At 34.5% G+C, this 23,504-nt stretch overlaps 1 protein-coding gene across 1 annotated transcript; it reads right to left on the bottom strand.

The window, feature by feature from the left end:
- Positions 1 to 20,189: 20,189 nt before the first annotated feature.
- Positions 20,190 to 22,877, bottom strand: LOC133862135 (GDSL esterase/lipase At4g10955-like). Its single transcript, XM_062297954.1, has 3 exons — positions 22,163 to 22,877; positions 21,524 to 21,627; positions 20,190 to 21,250 (listed from the first exon to the last, which is right to left on the bottom strand). Exons 2-3 carry the CDS (start codon positions 21,583 to 21,585, stop codon positions 20,284 to 20,286), a joined length of 1,029 nt encoding a protein of 342 aa, XP_062153938.1. The 5' UTR covers positions 21,586 to 21,627; positions 22,163 to 22,877; the 3' UTR covers positions 20,190 to 20,283.
- Between the last annotated feature and the right edge of the window lie 627 nt (positions 22,878 to 23,504).

Below are 23,504 nucleotides of genomic sequence, written 5' to 3'. Positions count from 1 at the left end.
TATATATAGGAATATTTCTTAATTCCATTATAATGTATTCAGGAAGTTTGGGTTTCTATCTATCAAAATCATATATATAACATTAATGTTTTGAAATGAGTGGGCGTTAAATTTATTGCCTCATATTAAAAAAATAAAAAAAATAAAAAAATCATTTGGATGAAAAAATAAAACTGATGAAGAGGATCTAGATGCTCATAGACATGCATTCCAATTTCCGTAAAACTTGATCTTCATATGATATGGATTTGGTCAAAAACAGATGGGTTCCACATTCTCATGAGCTTGAGAAAATCTTATTTTAATTCAGAAATAAAATTACTGGACCTTCCCGTTAAAGGAGTGGGATTAATTCTCTCCATTTCATAGTCCAAATTAAATTTATAGATTTAATGATGAATATTTTGTAACAAGATCTCGATCCCAGTTACATGCATACAAAAGTTTCCCTATCATTCTAATAAGATAGTGAATTCTATTAGTGTGCCGTGTTAGTGCCAACAGAATAATGACATGTATTACTATTAATATATTAAAAATATGAAATGGTTATCTTTCTTATATTTAAGAAAAATTTCATTAAAAAAAAAATAATCAAAAAACAGCCACTATTAGACACCCTAAATTTACATAATCTCTTTGGGAATCTACAGTAACCATGTATATTCTACAGTACGTAGATTCCCAACATAATATTTTAATAAATAAAAAAACCATCTCTCTCTTCTCTCTCCTCTCCCATTCCACCTTCCCCGTCATCCATTGTCTCCATCCTGTCAAACCTCAAACTCAATCAAAATCAAAAATTTCTTCAACCCCGGCAAAGCCCCAAGATCACCGAAAATTTCACAGTTCAGAATTCAACCGAAATTTTACAGTTCGAAATGTCCAGAATTCTATCGGAAATTTCCTCTTGTTTCATCGGAAGTTTGCACCTCAAGCCACCAGAATTGCGCCCTTAACTTCGACGGCGTCGACCCATCATCACCCATCGAAGATCGGACCTTCCTCTCATTGTGTCTGTTCTTAGGCCACCGGAAATCGGACCCACGGGTCTCTCTGCATCTCCGATTCTCTCTCTGATTCGATCTCTCTCCCTCAAGCTCTCTCTCCCTAATTCGGTCTCTCTCCCGGGTTCTCTCACTCTACTTGTGTTGGGTCACAAAGAAGAGAGGAATGAATGATTGGGAAGATAAAGAAAGGGAGAAGAAAATAAGAGAAGAGGAAGAGAATAAGGAGTGGTGGTGGGTTTTGAGAGAGATAGGACTGAGATGACAAGAGAGGAGATCGAGAAGAAAAAAATGAATAAAAAAATAAAAGTAGGAAAGATAAAAAAATAATCAAATAAGAGTAAAAAATAGTATTTAATTGATATAGAGAAAATTAATAGAATCTATTGTAGAGTGTTTTTTTACAGGGAAACAAAAAGTAATTTTGTTACCTAAATATATGAAAAATTGTTGGAAGACTGATGGGACTGCTCTAAGAACATTTTCAGTAATAATAGTTAAAGTAGCTATTAAAAGAGTAAAATTTTTTATTTTAATTATTGTTTTTTCTATACTCTCTCCAACATATTCTCTATTTTACTCTTTGTTTTATTTAAATGTTATTTTGTGTGGAAGAGTGAAAGAAAAGAAAAATGATATTTTACCACCCTATGACACAATTATTGACTTATTTTTTTCTTTTTCTTTTTCAATAAAAAATATAAAACCAGACCCCAACCTATTTACATGATTTCATGGTTTTTTGTTTAATAAAAAAAAAAATTGTGTCAATAGTTGTATTATGGGGTGATAACATATCCTATCTCAAAAAGAAAAAGGAACAGAGTGTGTGAAATAAGGAAATGAAGAGATAAAACAATTAAAAAAAAAAAAAACTATTTATAGTGTGAATATTAAATATGTTCTTCTACCTATTTACTATTCACGCTATAAAGAAAAAAAAAATTAATTCTGTCTATTTTACTATAGACAAAAAATAACTCATAATAGTTAAATTTAATTATTATAAGTCATTTACATATTTTGTTGAAAATGCTCCCAGAGAAGTAAGTAATATGGGCATGCATCAGAATTAAATTTTGTTTTTTGGAATTATTTAACCAATAATTAAAGTTCGGATGTTTATCATTCGGTTATTCATAATTAAATAATTATATCTGCTACGTACGTACGTACGTACGTACGTTGCTCGAGCGCGGACTTGGTCAGTTGGTTGAGGTATCATTTTCATTCTTTACTGCTGCGAGATGCTCCATCTCCTTTTGTTCGGTATTTCTCTTTTTGGGCCCTGGCAATTTTCCCTTTTTATTGTTTCTAAATCAATTTCTTTTGATTAGTGGACAACCCTAACAATTCCATTTTCAATAAACACATTTCTCATCCTGGGGGTCAAAGAATAAACGAGGGGTCAAATTTATTTTTCATAGAAATAAAGCCCAATTTTTAAACCTAAAAACCTAACCTAACAAGATGGATAGAGCTTTCAAAAATTTTTGGTGAGGCTTTTCAAAGGATAAAGCTCGAAATCTTTCTCTCAAATCCTGGGCGTCTCTGTGTCTGCCTAAGGATCAATGTGATTTGGGGTTCCATCTTATGAAAGAGGTTAATTTGCCTCTCATCTCTAAACTAGGTTGGAAGTTATTATTCAATTATGATTGTCTCTGGGTTTCCCTTTTCAGGGAGAAGTATCTCAAATATGGTAATATTTTATCTTCTCCTCTTTCTTCTGGCTCTTGGATTTGAAATGGGAAAATGCTAGAGTTCCCACCTCTATCCCACTCCCATCCCACCAACCCTAAGTGATTTTAATTTTTTATTTAATAAATTCATTTTCAGATTTTTGCACTTAGGGAGTGGTGGGATGGGAGTGGGATAGGGGTGGGAACACTAGCATTTCTCTTTGGAATGATATTCGATCTACTGTGCCTTTTCTCTCTTTTGGAGCTTGTTTTATTCCTCATTTTAATTCACAGCTTTCTATTTGGTATTCTCATTGAATTCCTACTTTACTCAAGTTTATACCTAAGCCTTGTTTACTATCTTTTTGCTCTTCTTATCCTTTAGTAATTGCAAATCTTATCCACCCTTCCTCTTTCTCTGAGAGGCTGAACTTACTGCAATTTCTTTCCTTCATCTACTGTCTCTGAAATTATGAAAATTAGACTTCATCCTCTGTCTGATTATGTTATTTGGACTCCATCTACTTCAAATATTTTTTACACCAAATCGGCTCATCACCATCTTTCTTCCTTTAAACCCTCTTCCCCTTCCCCTCTTTCCACTGCATGTTGGAAGGATCTTTGAAAGCTTAATTTAAATCATCGTTTAAAGCTGCTTCTTCTTCTTCTTCTTCTTCTTCTTCTTCTTTGGTGAAAAATGGTATGGAATATTATCCCTACTAAGGAGCGCATCTCCTTTTCCATACCAAATTCTCTATGTGATACTTCATGTTCTCTGTGTTCCTATCCGGTGGATTCTCTATATCACCTTTTCTTTATTTGTCCTATTGCTCATATTGTGTGGAAACATTCATTTTGGTCTTTGGATATTACTACTTTACTTGTTGCTGGTATGACGGACTGAATTCAAATTATTCTTAACCCTAGCACTATTGGTATTCTTGCTTCAGGTATCCTTCTATTTCAAATTTTTGCTGCTGTTGTTGCTTGTGATAATATATGGTTTGCTCGCAATAAAGCTCATCATGATAATATTATCCCAAATGCTCTTGATCTCTCTGTTACTATTAACAGGATTGTGTTGGAACATCGCTTTGCTTGGGCTTCTCAACAACCTCAGCCATCTGCTGTTTGGCTAAAACCTTGCTCTCTTTTTTTTAAGATTAATTATGACACTGCTATACGAGATTCATTTTCTGCACAGGCTGCTGTTTGTCGGGATTCTACTGGTTCTATTATACAGTGCTCTTCTCTTAGAAGCCCTCCCTGCACAGTTATTTATGGGGAAGCTTCTATGGCACTTTTAACTGTTCAATTGGCTTTATCTTTACAATTCTCTTCTTTTATCTTAGAAGGTGATTTCCTTACTGAAACTTTGGCCCTTCAAAAACTAGAACACACTCAAGATTGGCGTATTGCTTCCATCATCTTTGAAGTTCTATCCATGATTTCTCATACATCTAGCTGGCTAGTTAGTCATGTCAACGGAAGTGCTAACTTCTGTGCCCATCTTCCATCATCTCTGAAGTTCTATCCATGATTTCTCATACATCTAGCTGGCTAGTTAGTCATGTCAACGGAAGTGTTAACTTCTGTGCCCATCATGTGACAAATTGGGCCACAACTATATTTCATTCTGGCTGCATTCTCGCTCTTCATTTCTTGTCCAGACCCTCTCCTGCCTGTTTTGGAAAGGCTTCCTCCTTTTTTTTTTAGTTCCTTAATTTGTTCTCTTTTCTTTCTCTTAAAAAGAAAAAGAAAAAAACAATTCCATTTTCAATAAACACATTTTTCATCCTGGGGGTCAAAGACTAAACTAGGGGTCAAATTTATTTTTCACAGAAATAAAGCCCAATTTTTAAACCTATATATATATATAAGTTATAACGTCAGTAAAATAACTGTTTAAAAGTACCAAAGTGCAGAAGCTTGGAGGAGGAGATCAGGAAACACATTGCTGGTAGAATTTGACTTGGTTGGAATACTGGAGATTGAATAGCCCACTAAGATCGTGCCATGTCAGCATCCAGGCCTAGGAGATGACGATTTTCTGATCATCCATGTGCATATGCCAGGTTTGAACTGTGTTCAGATAAAACATGGGGCCCAGCTGAAAATGAAAATCCACCGACAGAGTTGATTATTTTTGTTTCAAAATCTGTGAAGGACAAAGAACGGTCCAACATTGAAATACGTCATGCTGTTGCATGTCAGATCAAGTGCACCGTAATCAAACTCACTTCATACTTTTTTTTTTTTTTTTTTTTTTTTTTTTTTTTTTTTTTTTGTGTTGTGTCCGTTCGCCCAATCATGAATTCGTACCCAAAATATGTTTTTATTTAATTTTCAACCCACGATGAACAAAGATGAAACAATTAACTTTTTGATTTTTCTTTGTTAATGTCTAATGCACACGAGTTGTAATCCCAAAATAGTTTAGCTTCTGGCATATAGTATGATGATAATTGATAAAGCAATAAACCTCACGCCCAACTTCAAGTTAAGAAGGCCTATAAAAATAAGCTGGGAATTAGCACCATACTGGTTGAATGTGTCGTGTTATGATATTAATTAAATTATTAATTTTTTTTTATTATTGATTTAAATTTTTGAGACAAAATGTGATTTAATATTATATTAGAGTTGAGATTCTGAGTTTCAATATAGTCTTTATAATTCACTTTTCATTTCTATTAAATATTTTATATGTTTGGCATCATTTATCATCATTTACTATTAGCTTAAGCTTTTATAAACAAGTAGTGATTTGATAGAATATCATAACAGAAGTCTTGAGTTTGAACAATGTTTTAGTAATTCACTTCTCATTTTAATTAAAAAATTTACATGCTAAACTTCACTTATTAAAAAAGAATAACATAATATTAATTAAATGATTAAATTCATCATTTCATATTCATCCGATCCTTAGTAGGTAAAAAACTCCAAGGAAAAGGTTTTTGGTGCTGAAGTAACGAATATATTGAAAGATGAATGAATCTACCTCGAATTGTTGTCATTTTCTTTACATAATATTAATTAAATTATTAAATTCATCGTTACATATACATCCAATACTTGAGTTAGTGAAAAACTCCAAGGAAAAGGTTTTTGGTGCCGGAATAACGAATGTATTGAAAGATGAATGAATCTACCTCGAATTATTGTCTTTTCCTTTACATATGGAGGACCCCTGTCCTTGAATGGCTTAATTATGTCATGTGTTGCTCAACCATTGGGCCAAACCCTGTTTTGGCGTGGCATTCGATTCGATTAGTATCCTTCAGTGGGGTACATCTTCGACAGGGTAGTGGCACTGGTCTCCGCCTCCTACGCTTATTATTGAGTGTCAGATAGTGCCACATTCCTTTTACCAGCATTATGGATGTCAATTGATTCATTATTGGAAATATATGAATAGTATGATAAGGTGGCAGGAGGGGTGAGCCTCTGTAGCCCAGACCCAGTCAAGGGGGATATATATATATATATATATATATATATATATAAACTTACACACACACACTTAGCTGCATTATAAAGTAAATACTAGTTTTTTTTTTCTTTTTTCTTTTTTTTTTTCGGCCTTTTACTATTTGCATTACTAAAAATGCTTATTCGGCATCTCTATAAAAGTTAGAGTAAAGCTATTTAGCAGATTCATGTCTAATTGTCATACAAATAAATAATATAAAAGTAAAAATCAACCATTAAATTAAGGCTACTAACAAAAAAAGAAAAAGAAAAAACTCAAAATTTGAAAGCTAATTTCTATTGACACGTTATCGAATTATACATGAATTTACTACATATTAATATATATATTTATATTTTGAATTGTGATTCTACTAAATATAATTATTCTAAAAGTTAATTACCCTTTGCCATTGCTCCCAAAATGGTACGATTCTACTACATATCCATACAATATAATCAATGAATTGTCATCGTCGATTCTGGCCCGGCCAGTTCAAGCATCTTGATGGCTTGGCAAATGGGTTGTAAGGATTTGTCACTATCAAAGAGAAAATGGCAATTTTTATTTTATATATATATATATATATATATAAGAAAACAAATACCTTCACTCTCTGATATTAGTACAGGAAGACAAATAGATTATAATGAAATTAAGAAACATTTCATCTAAGTAAATATTGCTCAATTAGGTAGCTAGTCATTTTCGATCAGAACATTACAAAATACATAAATTAATAATTTATCATCATATTAAAATAGAATATTATGAAGCGAATAATGTTACTTTTCAACCATCTCAGAAAAATAAAATTATGGAGAATAATTGATAAAATAATTTAGAATTTGTATGCACATAAAAAAAAATAATAATAATAAAAAAAGGTGGCCCAAGGCAAGGAAGCTACTCAGAAATTGCTTCTGTAATAATTAAACGTTAGAGTTGCCGTTGTTGGTTTACAAGCACATCATGGCCACGTTCCACCACTCTGATTGGCTACCAAGAAAATAGATGCCCAGATCGATTTTGAGTTGGAATTTTTGCTTTCACTTTGGCTTAAGAAGGAAGAAAAGCGATGTGTAGAGACTGTACAGCGCCTACACCTTCACTTGTGTTTTTGGCTCGCGACTTTTCGCCTCCGTACTGAAAAGAGCCTCTTTTGGCCTCTTTTCTGCCACGTTTACGATTCCATCTGTCGAATCCAAGCGTGTGATTGAGATTGACTAATAAACAAAGTCTACTTTTGTTAAAAAAAAAAAAAAAAAAAAATTTGACTCGCGACTCGAAACCCTCCGCAGGGGGTTTCTAACTTTCCACCGTCAATTTTTTTTATAGCAAAAGTTTTGTAGCTTTTTTTAATATATATATATTTTATTTTTCTTAGAATTATTTTAGATTTAAGAGATAATAATGTTAATGTTATACCTGTGTAAATTTCTCTCTCAAGTAAGGTGTCATGTGCTCATTGAGTAGTAGACAGTGTGAATCGATGGATCCATTTACCGAGGGCCCAAGCGACCCTCGGATCAGGATGGGTATGTTCGAGAAAATTGTTCAAAATTATTAGTTCATCCGGTTCCACGAATGACATTTGGAAGGAACACTTTAGGCGCATGAAATAGCACAATAGGGAATCCCTATTCCTGTCACGTCACTGTAACAGCTAACAATTATCTTCAAAAGGGTAATATTTGTTGCTTGCCCACTACTCACTCCCATGCATGTTGTAGGAATTCTTTACTGTCAAGGTGTCGCCCAACCGATGGATGCCACGTGGCCATATGGTTATACAAATAAAATCTTCCACCACTATAAAAGTAACCATTGTCGAATGTATTTTTGATTAATTCCTCAATTACCCGTATGCGTTGTTTTTTTCTTACTTATCCTAAGTCGTTTACTCACTTAGGCATCATAAGTGTCTCCTATCAACACATCCAACAAGCTTCTTCAATCACTTTGTCCATTTTGTAGGCACCTTTTAACTGATCCATTGGTGTGCGGTCAATTGCACTAACATGATTATTGTGCATTACACTTTCGTTAGTAATTAACTAAGAAATATGGAGAAAGAGATGTGGCTACATCAATTCTAAAGCATAAGACATGAGATTAAAAGAAAAGAATTAAACTTTGATAAAATAAAAAAGGAATGAAACTTGGAACGGTTTTCTTACGTTTTACCCTTTGATGGAAGTTGCATTTCTGTCTCACCCCAAACACTTTGAATTTCTTTTGCTTGAAGTATTTTTAATTAGTTTTTATATATTAATTATTTTCTTTTTTTCTCTCATTGGTAGTAATATCTCTTAATTGGATTTTATAATTTATTTAACGGGTATAAACAAATTGTGTGCTTCAAGAAGGAATTGGACATGCTTTTTTTGGTCTTTATTGTTTTGGTAATTGGAAGGGAGCGGTTTGACCAAATTGGAATGAGTGAAATGGAGAGGGGCCACAGGTTTGAAAGAATGGGCAAGTGAAAAATGAAATTAATTATAGGCACGTGACCCCTTTCATGGTGGTAGGGGACATATATATATATAAAGGCCCAAAATCGCAAGTCAATCACATGATTTGTTAACAAATTAATTAATCTCTAAGATAATACCCATTTATTATTACAGGAAGATTTGATTTTAATTATGAAGGCAGTAGGACAAATTTAACGTACTATATATATATGACTTGATGTTGATGTCACCACTACATGCGCAAGGGAAGATTCCATGATCTAGATTTCATTATAATAATACCATATATCAGTACCTAATCTAGTTAGAAAATTTTATGGCCAAACAAAGAGAACAGAGATATATAATTAGCATTTTTTTTTTTCAATTAGCAAATGTTACTATACAACTTTTTTACAAATTTGACGTGGCAATCCATAACGGGTGTTTCTATACTTGATGGATGTACCACACGATAAACCCATTAGAAGCGGGCTTCTCTCAGCCCAAGCCGGCTCATCCCCAGTAAAACTCCAAGCTAGCCATCTGACAATGAAACCAATATGCAAGTCGACCCTAATTATTATGGGTTGACATGAACCAGACATGATTTAAATCAACTAGTTTACTGTGATTAAGTCGGCTGGTGAAGAGTGAAGAATAAAAATCCTCTATCATTTCAGAGTATTACTGTTGGCACTATAGTTCTTACAACACACTCTCTTACAAACTGAAACAACTGTTTCAAAATAATTAATTAGTGACTGACTTGTCAACTATACATTTTTAATTATTTTATCAATTATAAATTGCCACATTATTTATAAGGAAATTGTAACAAAAGTTATAATAGCCTAAGCAATTTTCATCATTTTTGTCAATTATAAATTGTATTTGTCAAATTTGTAAAGATTTTATAGTAAAAAGGGTAATACCCTTAGTTAGTCAATTCAAAATAATAAAATATATATCACCATGGAAACTGTTGGTCAGTCAATACAGATGTATTATTATATTTCGAGCTAGAAAAGTCTGCTTCACACAACCAGTGATTACTAATTATATAATTTAATTGTATGCTTCCTTTAGATAATTTAGGTTAATATATGTATATATATAGAGAGATTGAATTATGTATGTGCACCTGAGGATCTCGACATAATCTCATGAAGATAGGGATAAGTCAACATTTATTTTTATTATATTTTATTCGATCCCATAAATGGCAATCCAAATAGATTTTCAGAAGCTTTAATAGTATGATATAAAGTCGTCAATGGTGGTTGTTATGAATGTTAAAGTGACTTGTATACAGGAAAATGAAAGGACGAGCCCCCGTCCTCCAAAGCCATTATGTTTCTATCAAAGGGCTCAGTGGTCACACCCTTCGCCATGTCTTCCATTCCATCTACCACTTTCTGTGTTTTTTCACCTTCTTTTTATTCGGCGGTAAATACTTATTCTTCTTTCTTTTTACTTTTTTTTAAAAAAAAAGTTACAAGAAAGGATTCTTCCTATTCTTGATCCTAGACCTAAAGAAATAGACAATGAAGATGTAAAGAGCTTTACAATTTATAGCTCAATTCGACTGAGCTTCTTCTTCTTTCTTTTTTTTTTTTTTCTTTTTTTTTTTTAACTAATAGCATGTGATATTATAAATTCTAAAAGCCCAAAGGCTTACATCTTGAGAAATAAGGGACAGACTCTCCACACTCTTAAGCTAGAAGGATCTGACTTAAAAAACAGCTGTCTATGCAGAATCCTAAATTTTACTAAAATTACAATCAAGCCCCATTACAATGAAAATTCCAATAAAATATGAGTTATACATAAGCATACTGTACCTAGAAACTAAGGAATACACAAACACATCTAACAGAAAAATCAACCCAAGTCGTTGGAAGGGGCATTGTCATCGCCCTCGGAGCTACCAAACAATAGATTGGCCACCCTGGGTCCGGGCGCCACCTTTGCACGGCGAAAACTGAAAAGAAGCCGAGCATGACCGTCATACGCAGCTCAAAGAGAAGACTTCCCTGGCGCGTGACAGCCATGCGCTGGTCACCGATAACCCACACGGCTGAAGCAATCAACAGCAGAACCAGAAAACATCGGTGGACCCATCTGAGTGGCGCGTGTCTCTCAGAAGCCGATGAATAAGCGTAGATATAACATCAAAATTAGCTTAACAAATAAAGTCCGAAAACGTTTTACCAGCGACACGAACGATAAAAATATCTCCCCACCGGGCGCCTCAAGATGAATCTCCTGTCAAAGAAACGGGAAGAAGAAGAAAAAAAACCAACACGAACTCCAAAGCCCAATAAAGACTCGGAGAAGCAAAAGCTCCACAACCTTAATGACCAGGAGAAATCTACCTCCATTGATACACACCATGGAAGAACAAAAAACTCCATAGCCCTTGAAGGCTAGGAGGCACCACCACCGGGGAAGGGAGGCGAAGAACCTCCCTTCCTGGCGAACAACAAACCAGAAAAGAACTTCCTCTCTCAAGAAAATAAGAGCTTCTCTCTCTGGACGAAGGGACACACTCAATTCGACTGAGCTGATGTGATAATGTTCATTAACTTTTATTTTTAATGGCTGATCTAAAGACTGATGAGTATTGAAATATATATATATATAGGTCTAGTGCTTGAACTTGAATAGTTTGATTTTTTTAGTGGTGTAGGTCAAAAGATGGGACAAAGGAGAACCAGTTCTGCAAATTGAATTTGCACCCTTACATATACATCGTTTGTATTAGAATATTAATTAAATTTGTCTTTTCTTTTTTTTCTTTTTTATTTATTTAAGTTTAAACTTTTAAAACAACCGGTAATTCAACACTTTAAAGTGTTTTTATCTCATCGATCATTGCGTTCAAGGCAAATGATTAATGATTCAAAATGCATTTACCATTTTACCTCATAATTCCTCTTTTCTTCTTCTTCTTCTTTCTTCCTTTCGTCCTCGATCCCGCCTCCAAAAGCTTATATATGCAATTGAGCCTTTAAATGTCACATTGAACTTTAATTTTCATGCCCCTTCAACCCCATCTATCCAATGCTTTTTTGTTTTTCTAGCACGTGAAATTGTGTGATCAAAGTGAAAGAGGCATGAATTCCGGTAGAGCTTGGCTGGCATTTTGACTTTATCCTCAAATTTCTCAATCAGAGACAGCCCAGCTTCACCTGTTGGGGTCCAACATTGATAATTGTTTGGACATCCTGTATGTACTATGTTGCACACAAGCATGTTCCAAAAGATTAATTTTGATTGATCAATTTTGGAGTGTGCAAACGATGTGTTAAGAATGATGGACAAAGATCTTTATAACATATATATCAACTACATCTTCAATTCTGGTGGGAACCCTGCTCAATTCTCGTGATATTGATTTTTTTTATTTTTTTATTTTATTTTCTCAGTGGTGGGTGGGTGTGATATCCCAAGAATTCCATCCTGATCCTGATTTTGACATTGTTTGACAAATTAATCTGATTCAAAATATTTAAGCAGCCATTCAATATTCATTCGAGTTTCCTTGAAAGGAAACCTACACAGTTCAAATGGCCTTTTAGGGTTGCTCACTACCAATCACTAGCTTTTCTATTGAAAAAATTGATAGGCATAGAATTCTTTTACAATTTTTTTACACTTGTCAACAATTGCGTGCGAGCTAGCAATGCTACACATATAATTATTTTACAAATTTTAACACGTGTCAGCATGTGATTGAAAGCAAAAGTTATAAACATTTAATACCCTCTAATCACATGCTCACACGTGTGACCGTTATCTTAGCAACTTAATAAAGTGATGCAAGTATTATGGCTAAATTTTTCACTATTTTTTTTTTTCTTTTTTTGTAACGTTGACACAACATTTAATGTCAACATTTGTTACTGTTTAGCAACTTTTTTCAATTTTATGAATTTTCATATTATTATTATTGTTTTTTTATAAAAAAAAAAAAATTGAAAAATGATTCATTTATTCCTATTATCATTTCTCGTCCTTCTATTTTTAAAAATTATTGTTGGACCTGTAGGTTTTTTATATGGACCCCGCATATTTAATTGTAGTTTTTAAAAGTAAAATGATGAAAAAAGGACATGAGGAGAGCACATCTCTAAATAATTATAGTCCATTAATTATTTCTGACATAACTAAGTGGATAATTTAAAATAAAAAATGTTAGGGTACTAAAATCTTTTTCCTTTGTCCTTTTAATAATTTAAAATAGAAAGTTTAAGGTTTTGTAGTAAAACTAGTAGTGACTATGGGTTTTTTCCTCCATTTTTTTTTTTTTAACCCAAAAGCATTTTATTGTTCTTGTCAAGTATTAATTATTATAATTAAAAGGAAAGGGAACAGGGTAAAAGTAGAAAGGAAGCTTGTTAATCGTCCAAAGAGCCATCCATTTGATTGAGGAAACTTAAAAATTCAAACAATTGCAGCATTATTTGATGTAGGCCTATTACTTGCAACAAATTGTACCAAAAGGCCATTAATGCTCCATCTTTTAGGTCCTAAAAAGCAAAGCATTATCCACCACCGCCACAACCATCACAATACATCAAATCACGATTAATTAACAAGTTATCATCATTAATCCCAATTAAAAACAGTGATTCGATCTCATACAAAGGCGAAAATTTGGCTTTCCTTGTTTCAATTGGACCATCATCGCTCCTCCAACTCTAACCCCCTTTGTTATCATAGCTCTAACGAAAACAGCAAAAGGTTGTGACATCACTCATTTTTCTATAAAAAGGACTTTTGGTTCTCTAACTAAGTAGTAACTCCTTTTATGTTTATTGAAATAAATAGTGTGTCATGTATAATTTAAGAGCAAACAATATCATAGGGGAGAATTGTCTGTCTCTTCTTTCCTATAGAGCCCCTCTCCTGCGAGCATGGTTTTCATTGGGAGGGGGAGGAGTGAGGCCACCCTCTCCCGGTGATATTTCCCACTACCTCCTCGTGAGTCAAGTTTTTTTCTGTTCCCTCTGAGTTGGTCCAGTGGGGTTAGTTTACTCCCGACCTCTAGGGTTGTGGAGCTTTTGTTCGCCCTGGCTAGATCCGGAGGTGGTTGACCCTCACCTAGCCTTTTTGGGTTATGGTAGCTTGTTATTTGTTTTTCTTTGTTATATCTTTCGTTTTGGCAGGATTGTTCATCTCAAGATGTCTTCTATGGGGGAGTGACCGATCCAACGTGTCGTCGATGGGATAATTTTTGGCAAGTTTTTTCACATTTTTTTCGTTGATTTTGGAAGCCAGATCTACACTTCTCCGCCGAATTCTGATTGACACGCGCCCCCCAGCCGCATTCCCCGCGGTTTTTCGCCCCTGCTGCCGCAAGCTCTAGTCGTGTCGATCATCGATGATCGGCGCATGGTGCCCACGCGCCTGGGAGCTCTATGCTCATTGGCGCGCGTGAGGGCCTTGCTCCGTATTTTTAGGCCGTGCACGATGGCATCTGGTTCTACGGCGTCGGATCTTCGTCTGTGTGGTTTTGGTGACGGCACGTGTCCTTCACGCACCACCGTCCGTCGCCTTTAGCCTCCTTCTCCATTTTCAGCAACTAGTTTTTGGTTGTTTATGCTTTTTTGTGTTTGTGTTATTATCTTGTTTTTCTCCGGCCACAGCCTGCTTGTGTTTGAATCAAATTTTATGGGAATGTTTGTTGGCTAATTACTAGATCAGCCCTCTTTCTTTAGAGAGTGAGCATTATTGTAAGATAGACTCAAGTGTAATTCTTGTAAAATTTGTATTTCTGCTCAGGCAGCTATTTTATTAAGTCAGATCCTTCTGGGTTAGAGAGTTCGGGGATCTTGTTCCTTACTTTCAAGTTGTAAGCCTCTGGGCTGTTTGCAGAATTAATGATAGCACATGCTATTTGTTCAAAAAAATTTAAGAGCACTGTTAAAAATTATATTTTTATTTTGTAATTATTATATAAAACTGATGTGTCAGTAAGGACGGATCCGGTATAGACAGAGAAAGATCATTTCTATTTCAAAATGAAATGAAGAGAATTCAATTAGTGTATTCAAGAGAGGTAAAATGGTCTAAAAAATAAAATGATTATTTTACCCTTCTTAAATGAATTAACCAGCTTCTCTCATTTTATTTAAAATTAAGAGGATCGGTTTTCTGTATAGACCAGGGGATGCCATGAACTCCCTTGGTTTTCAAATTTTATTTTAATTATGTGTGTATTTTTAGGCTTAAAAATTAGATTTAGCCCTTAACAAAAATAGAATTGAGCCCTCGTTTATACTTCAGTCTTTTTCATGTAGGAAATCTTGGTTTTTCCCCTGGGTGCCGATGTCAAACAATTCTTAAAACAATTATTTTTAAAATAAATTTTTTAAAATTAATCATAAATTATAGAATTTTAATAGGCGGAAAAAAAAGTCAACACTACACGTGGACATCAACTATAATTGCAGAGGTATGGAGAGGATCCTTCTCCGTGCATTAACGTGGCAACAGGCTGTTTTCGGAATCAGCACCAATCAAACATTCCAACAAATCTATTAAATGCATGTCATTATTGTGTTAATACAAAAGTGCTTTTCACTCGTAAGCTAGACAAGAATTTACTAGTCATGATTATTTTATTTTGTCATATATGATTGTATTTATAACTAACGTTAATTTATTTCAAATTTTAAATAATATGATATTATATATATCGTTAAATGTAGTAAAATAAAGTTTTAATTATAAAATGATTTTTTTTTTTTTTTTCTATTCAAATATGGGGAAAGGGAAATGGGTCGATCTTCAAACCAACCGAACCTCATCGGAAAAGATGGTAAAACACAAATACAAACAAGAAACAGTAGGCACTAGTGATCATCTATGAGTTCAGAAGAACTATAAACGAGTTGGGCCTGTCCTGAGGCTACACAAGACGGTTTAAAAAGACAAAAGGACTCAAAAAGCCCCAACCAACTAAAACAACAACCACTGAGAAATAATTGTTGCAGAGGAAACATTGCCAAAGATCGGAGAGGAACTGCTGCAGAAGAACGAAAACAACCCAAACCACAAAAGACAAACAACAAAACACTCACAAAAGTGAGAGAAAACAACAGAAAAATAACAAAGAAATTACAAAAAACCACAAAACAAAAGCAGCATCGGCGGAAGAGGAGCTCGCACGGAGGAGGACGGCATACAACATGTCAGCACGTAAGGCCCACGCGCCAACGAGTAAGATCTACTCGCGGGCGCGTGTGGGCCATGCACCGTTGCGCACTGACCGGATGGAGGCGGGATCGGTGGCAGTGGAAAGCGGAGAAAACCGAGGAGCATGGTGGAATGGCGCGTCTGAGGGTGGAGCGTCCAAAAATTTACAGATCTGAGTTTGAAAAACCTAAATCCAAAAACTCCAAGAAAATGACGGATCCGCCAAAGGGAACGGAGGGGAGAAGCAGATTCCGACGAATGGTTGATGGAGGAGAAGCCGATGTAGCTGTTATTGAAAGATAAAACCTCCAAAGAGGTGGATATGGCTTCCAAAACGCCTGGTAAGGCCGTCAAGGAAGCAGGAAAATCCTCAAAGAAGATTAGAAAAGCCTTCAAGAAAGCAGAAGTATCCTCCAAGAAGACCAAAAAGGCCTTCAAGGAAGCAAAAGGCTCCTCCAAGGAGGAGGGGATGGGAAGAACCCCCTCCTCCTCGTCGACAGAAAGGCAAGGTGAGGTTGAAATCAGGAGAGAGAAGAGAGAGTTTAGCCGAAAGGCTGGAAGCTCATGTACTTACCGTTCTTACATTATAAAATGATTATTCTTCTTCCCATCTAAAATAGACAAAATTATTTTTTTTAGTGTTATGCCTCCCATGTCTCGTCCAAACACGAAGATTGCATAAATTTAAGCATGGCTTATATCATCTTTGAGATGTTAGTTTATACGTTCTAAAACAATTGCCTTACATGGTTATGTTCCGATTAACATTCTCGAAATGAAGAATAATTATTTTATGATCGATATTAAATTTGATAGGTCTAATAGTTCATCTGTTGTCACATACTGGATATATTGTTAGTACTTTATATAAAAATTTTAAATGACACAACACCATGTATATTCAACAAAACAAAATTTGGACCGTCAAATAATTTTTCATAATTTTACTTAAAATTAAGAGGATTTTATTTGGTTTAGTTTTGTTCTCTAGAGCATTACTAGCAGCTTCCCTACAAGGGATCTGTTCCCTAAATTTTAGGGAAAATTTTAAGAAAGTCAAGAAAACCATCCCACAGCAGCTTCCCTACAATTATCTGTTCCCTAGGAAGTGAACAGTGCTTCCCAATGCATTGGGAAGCACTGTTCACCTCCCATTCAATTGTTTATTCTAAAAATATAATCTCTCTCTTACTTTATCTCTTTCTTTTCTTACTTTTAATTAAAGTAAAAGTAACAAAATAATATTTTAATGATATAGGGAAAAATGAAGGAAAGCTGCTGTGGGGTATTTTTTGATAGGGAAGTAAAAAAATAGTTTTATTCCCTACATTTAGGGAAAATGAAAGGAAAGGGAAGGGAAGCTGCTAGGAATGCTCTAACGATATTTCTTTTCCTTATCCTTTTTAGGGTTTCGACTTGTCATAAGCGTGAGATTTGTGGAAATTGGTGAGATTAGTTTAATAAGATATACTCCTATCAATTACCAAAAAAATATTGACATAATATGGCCATCACACTAGTTAAGCATGTTGCATAAAATATTATAGAAAATTGTGATGGCAATTAAGATGCAACTACGTTGATCACATAAACTTTTCATCTCATAATTTGATTAGACACTCCATCCTCCATCTTGATATTATCTATAGAAAAGTAGTTCACGAAGTTTAATTGATTTGATCAATAATCAATATATATATATATATATATATATACCTTCTTCTTCTTTTTTTTTTCTTTTTTCTTCCTCTTCATTTCTTAAGGTCCAAGTTCATTGAGAAGTATATATATATATATCTACCTTCTTCTTCTTCTTTTTTTTTTTTTTTCTTTTTTCTTCCTCTTCATTTCTTAAGGTCCAAGTTCATTGAGAAGGTGTTTAAACAGATAAGGCAGTACGTGAACCTCTACTTTACTTTTCTGAGAAGAAAGGCAAAACTTCTCTAAGAAGTACCTTCCACTTATATCTTCTCAGGTCTTATCCATAATCTCTAGCGATTTATTTGATGGGAATTCATCCCTGTTTCTTTTCTGTAATTATTCCATGTTCTTCTATCTTTTTGCTTCATTTTTGCAGCTCTTCTTACTACAAACACACCGTCAACTCCTCCCTTATGTCATTTTCTCTGTCAGATCTGATTTGATATATTTTGAGGCTTAAAGTAATAAAATTAAGTGAGGCATTTTAAAAAAAATAAAAATAAAAAATTGTATATTTATTTAAAAATTAATTTTTTTTTTCACTTTTTGGGATGCAAAGTTGTGTTTTTAACTTTTGATTAGAATTTTGGCGGTTTAATGCTCATCAAAAGGCTTCAAAAATCTCTATCCACAAAATAATTAAATATTATTATTATTTTAATTCTCTCCATTATTCTCAAAAATAAAACGTTTAAAGTTGAAAAATGAATTTTATTCGAGAATGTTTTTAATATTATTTGATTCTCCTATTTAATACTATCATTTTTTTAAGACTTATTTCAATAATAGAATGTTGGAGAATTATATGATATTAATGCATTTTTAATCACTTATTACTATAATTAGGACCTTAATTAAAGAATGTTAACTATAATCAAGCCTTCAAATATTTTTTTAAAAAAAAATAAAAAAAAAAAAAGAAAAAAGAAAAGAAAAGAGGATGCAGGAACGTGCTACGCTGAATTAGAGGTGGTTCATGCACCAAAATGTGGACCTCAGTTTGAAGAGACAGGTGGCAACACGAGGCATAGTATTATTGACTTGAAGCTGCGTTTTAGATAATAGACAATTAAGCTAACTTTACTCTTGTCTAGCATCTAAACATTATCTTACTGCCCATTTTTGTCATCCAATGATCTTTGAAAACAGGACAGAGTGTCGTCGCATGATTGGAATTTGTGAAAACTAAGGTCTCCATCATAACTATTATTTTACTCTGGGATCCTTTAAAAGTGGCTAAATATCAAGATACCCACACACTGGATCAGTTTCTACTTGTGGAATGAATTCCTACCATTCTTCTCCTTCTTCTTCTTCTTCTTCCTTTTTTTTTTTTTTTTTTTAAAAAAAAAAAAAAAAAAAAAAAAAAAACTAGTAGATTTCTTAAGGCACGTACAGTTTCTCTATAATTTGTAGGGTAGGGCTGGGCTTGAGATGTTGAAGACGGGCATGAGGTTCGGCCATATATGGATGAATTTGGGCTGGTTCAGTTACAAAGCTGGCTCTAGCGGGCTAAGGAGTCCAAGTCCAAGTGTCCAAAATGTTTGCACGCATGACTCATGTAAATCCAAACTCTAAGTATGAATGACTGTAAATAAATGAAGCTAGCCATTCATAAGCAGCTTGGACTCAATTAAAAGGACAAAGGGTTTCTTAATTTATTTAAAAATCAAACCAATTAAGTTTGTGATCAATCACATGCGTTAACGTGCATATATAGAACTTGTTGATGCGGATTTTTATACGGTTGGACCGAGAGATGGGCACTTAGAACACTAAATTTGGAAAGAAACTTTTAAAAAATTCACTGGATCATATTCATATGTCGTTAACTAATCTAAGAAAACACCAAAAGAACCAAAAGTTGTACCATAAATTTAGGAAAGTAAAAGTGGTATTTAAATGTGTAGTAAAAAAATAAAAGAAGCTATTATGGAGTACATTTAAATAGGGAAGCAAAGTAATTTAGTTCTTTAAATTGAAAAAATTTAAGGGAAGTTGAAGCTAGTACTCTTACAAAATGAAAGAAAAGACCATCGGAGTGACGCCTTCGACGGCTAAATCAGATAGTATTTCTAAGAGGAAGGACCTCAATAGGATATATTTTTGGGTTATGCTCTACCATATCTTTCTAGAGTTTTGTGACTATTCTATACATGATTCTTTGGTGGTGTCGTCGGATGGTGGGCATATAACTTCGCATATACAATTATTTAAGAGTACTAGTAGCAGATACCTTATAACTCATTCATTAACTTAAATATAGGAAAATTTTTAAAGAAGTCACAAAAAAATCACACACATCAATTTTCCTAAGTATTTTCAAAACTCGGGATAGCAATAGTGCTATCCAATTATAACTATCCCATGAATTATATAATTATAAAAAAGCTTCATCTCTCTCCTCTCTCCTTCGCTCATCCCCATTTCCACTTCCACTTTCATTGAACAATTTTCTGAACATAGGCATTAACGTCAGATTTCCTCTGTGTATTGAATGGGTTTTGCTCCGGCCATTTCAAAACTATTCAAGCTTTAAAAATAGGAAGAAAAAAATTAAAAATAAATCTATGAACGTATAGCTTTGGAAAGCCATCGGTAAAGAGTTATAAAATAAGAGTAAAGAAATAATATTTAATTGATTTAAAGAAAAATAAGAGAATTTAGTGTAAAGTGGATTTTATAGGACAAATAATTGAGTGTCCGTTACTGGTGCTCTAATGAACATATATGTAGCTTTAGAATTTTATAGCTATTTAATACAGGTGATGCCGATACTGCATGGATTCACACCTAAAAGAAGGATCCCACCACTGATGAATTCCGTGAGCTCGCCTAAAACCTGGCGTTGAACCCTTATTAATAGTTAGATATGCCGAGGGAAGAAGATGCAATGCTTCTGAATCACCTCCGGCCAGTGCACTTGACAATAGACTCGAAATGGAACTCTTTCCGGCAATCCTCTCAATCTTTTCAACTCCGCTCTGCTTCATATCCACCCTGTTTTGAAAGTAACCGACATACTCTGCGCAAAAAGGATCGTCTTGGTTCACGAACAGCTGAGGAAACCAGTGAGATAACGCAGCAAAAGGCTCGGAATGTTGTTGGTGATCGCCACCTTTTACGGCAATGGCGACGCCTGCCTTGACGACGGTGCTTGCATAGCGGATCTCTTGCTTCAGTTTCTCATCCTTGATCAGCTCTATGGGGAGACCTACGAATGGTGGATTAAAAAGATATGCGTTAAGAAAACAACCCATCTTGACCATGTTCTTTCCAACAACCAATGCAATTGCCGACCCCAGAGAATGTCCGGCCAGCCATACATTTGGAGCTCCGGCAAAAGCAACCAACTCCTGAACGGCATGCATTGCGCGTTGAAAGTGGGAGCTCCGTTGAAGTTCGTTAACGGCGTACCAGACGCCAGACTTCAGGTCCCGTAATATGGTGCTTAGTTTCTTGATCATGCCCCGAAAGGCGATGACATATCTCGGGACGTTTGGGGCAGAAGCTGGATGCTTGTAGTACTCATAAACGGCGCCGATTATGGAGCCGTCAACGTCTGTGAGAACGCCATTCGTTCTGATTCGGAAATGGAAGGAATCCCACCAGGGTGGAGCAAGAGCTTTAGGTCCGTGGCGCTTCCCCAGACGATCGCGTTCTAGACGGTAGACTCCCTGAACCAAGCTGGCGAGGATGGATCTTCGGTGATCTGGATTTGTCCTGCAACAAGATCATCATAGCTTGTTACTAATGTTCAGAAGGACATGAAATCATGAACAAGGCATATATATATGTTGTTTTTGACAGGTTTGTGAACAAGATCAGACAGCAACCGAAAAGTCTCTCCAATTTTGATAATTCTTGAATAAACATTATGGGCCGCCATTGATGAGTCATGACCAACTGTCATACAGTTAAGATATCATAGTACTGCAGTTGCATTGCAGTTGATCATGAGACCCCATTGGCAAAGTAGTGGATTAATGCTCTTACCAGTCAACAACTGTGAGATGTACAGGTCCGGAAATGCTGAAAATGTGCCTCTTAGAGGGCATTATTTCCTTTTGTTCCCTTCTTGCTCAATCCTCTAAAATAAACTGCGACAGGAGGGACAGAAGTTACAAGCTAATTATATAAAAAGAGTGTTGGAATGTAAATTAAATTATTTTCTCTAATACACATTCCCTGTAACTCTCCTTTTTCAAATTTATCACAATATAATCAACGCAGATTATGATTCGTTTAAGGCCTTATTCCTGATCAATTCAGGATTTAGATTTTATATTTAAGCTATCAATTTGGGATTATAATATCAATCAAGTCTACAAAATCAGCCATATTGAAACTTAATCGACTATTATCTTCAATCTAATCATAAACAACTTAATTAAATTAAACATTCACATAATTAATTTAAACCTCTCAAAAATCCCCAATTTCGTGCATAAATAACCTTAAATTCGAATTCTCTTAAATTTATTCTGACCCACTAAATTGAAATAATCAAACATGTAATTGTAACATCAACAACTATTAATTTTGACTAATCAAAACCGTATATATTATAAAAAAAACTCCAATTTCAAACCTATTTAAAGCCTATCTTCATAGTTGTAATACAACTCAAATTACCTCAGATTAACTCCATGGAATGAAAGAAACATCAGAAAGCATACACCAACGCGATCTATCAAGGAAAAAATCTCGAGTATTAACCGGGTCAGGTCGGATTGTGTGGATCCCAATGGATTTTGACCTGAATTCGTTATTTCCGGCGACTATTGGTTAAGTTAACGTTGGATATAGAGCCAGAGAAGGCTAGTGGGTTTCTCTCTCTCTCTCTCTCTCTCTCTCTCTCTAAGATGAAATGCCCACGATTTCTACTCTTTCTAAATGCGGGTACTATCTCTCTGTCTCTGTCTCTGTCTCTCTCTCTATAATAGCTTCGGCAAAGTGAAGATTCAATGAAATTTCCTAAGTCAACTTCAAAGCTTATTGCTTGTCTGAGTTCAAATGAAAACCCCAAAAAAGTCCTTCTGAGAGACTCGTCAAAGGAAGTGTTCTTTGCATCAGTTGAACAAGTCTTGCAGTATATACAACCTAAATGCTGAAGGTATTCTTGTAATCAAGACGTTGACATAGAATCATCTGCTCGTGCACGTGCTCTTCACCATATGTCTCTCTGGATTACTATCGGCCATACTGCAATCCGAGTAGGAGATTGCAACCAAGCCTGATCCCCCTAATGAAATGCACACAAAGTGAAATCTCAAAAGAGAAAAAAGGAAAAAGGGGCAAAAGATAGAAGAAATAGGCTTGTTAACTTTGCTTCTGTTTTTCTGTCCAGACAGGACAGGCCGACCAAGATGAAGATTTGTCTTAATTCGTGCACCTTCTTCCTCGATCTTCTTATTTTTTAGGTTTAACTTATGAGAGGGTATCGAATTTTATAGAAATTTTCTACAAATCGATTTGTAAGAAATTTCATACAAATCATATCTAAGATTGACATATGTCCATTGACATGTAAAAAGTACACGTGTTACTTTTATATGTTGGTTGTAAAACATTTTCTACAAACCAGTTTGTAGAAAATTTCTGTCTGTATCGAATTATATGCCGTTTGAGATAGAGAAATGATTCATGCACTACTAGTACACAACTTGTGCACTAGTTGTATTTCTAGCATTTCCCTTTGAAATAAGGGTACTGAACTAGCAAACATTTCAAACTGGAGTATCCAAGTTTCCAAACGATTCACTTAAATCCTAAGTAGTTATCCAAAATACTCATATTTTTTTTAAGGAAAAAAAAAAAAAGAAAAATAAATGTTAAGATTTAAGTGTTGGTAAGAATTTAACAAAATTTGCAAAAAATACTCATTTCTAAATCTTTAAAAAAAAAATTATAATTTTTTTTTTAAAAAAATAAACACATAGGTATTTCGAAAATTTTTGTAGGATTTAACAGCAAA

The sequence above is a fragment of the Alnus glutinosa genome, chromosome 1, assembly GCF_958979055.1.
Source record: "Alnus glutinosa chromosome 1, dhAlnGlut1.1, whole genome shotgun sequence".
In the NCBI taxonomy this organism is placed as follows: Eukaryota; Viridiplantae; Streptophyta; class Magnoliopsida; order Fagales; family Betulaceae; genus Alnus; species Alnus glutinosa.
Note: the sequence above shows the minus strand (reverse complement) of the source record. Positions and strands in the feature narration are given on the sequence as shown.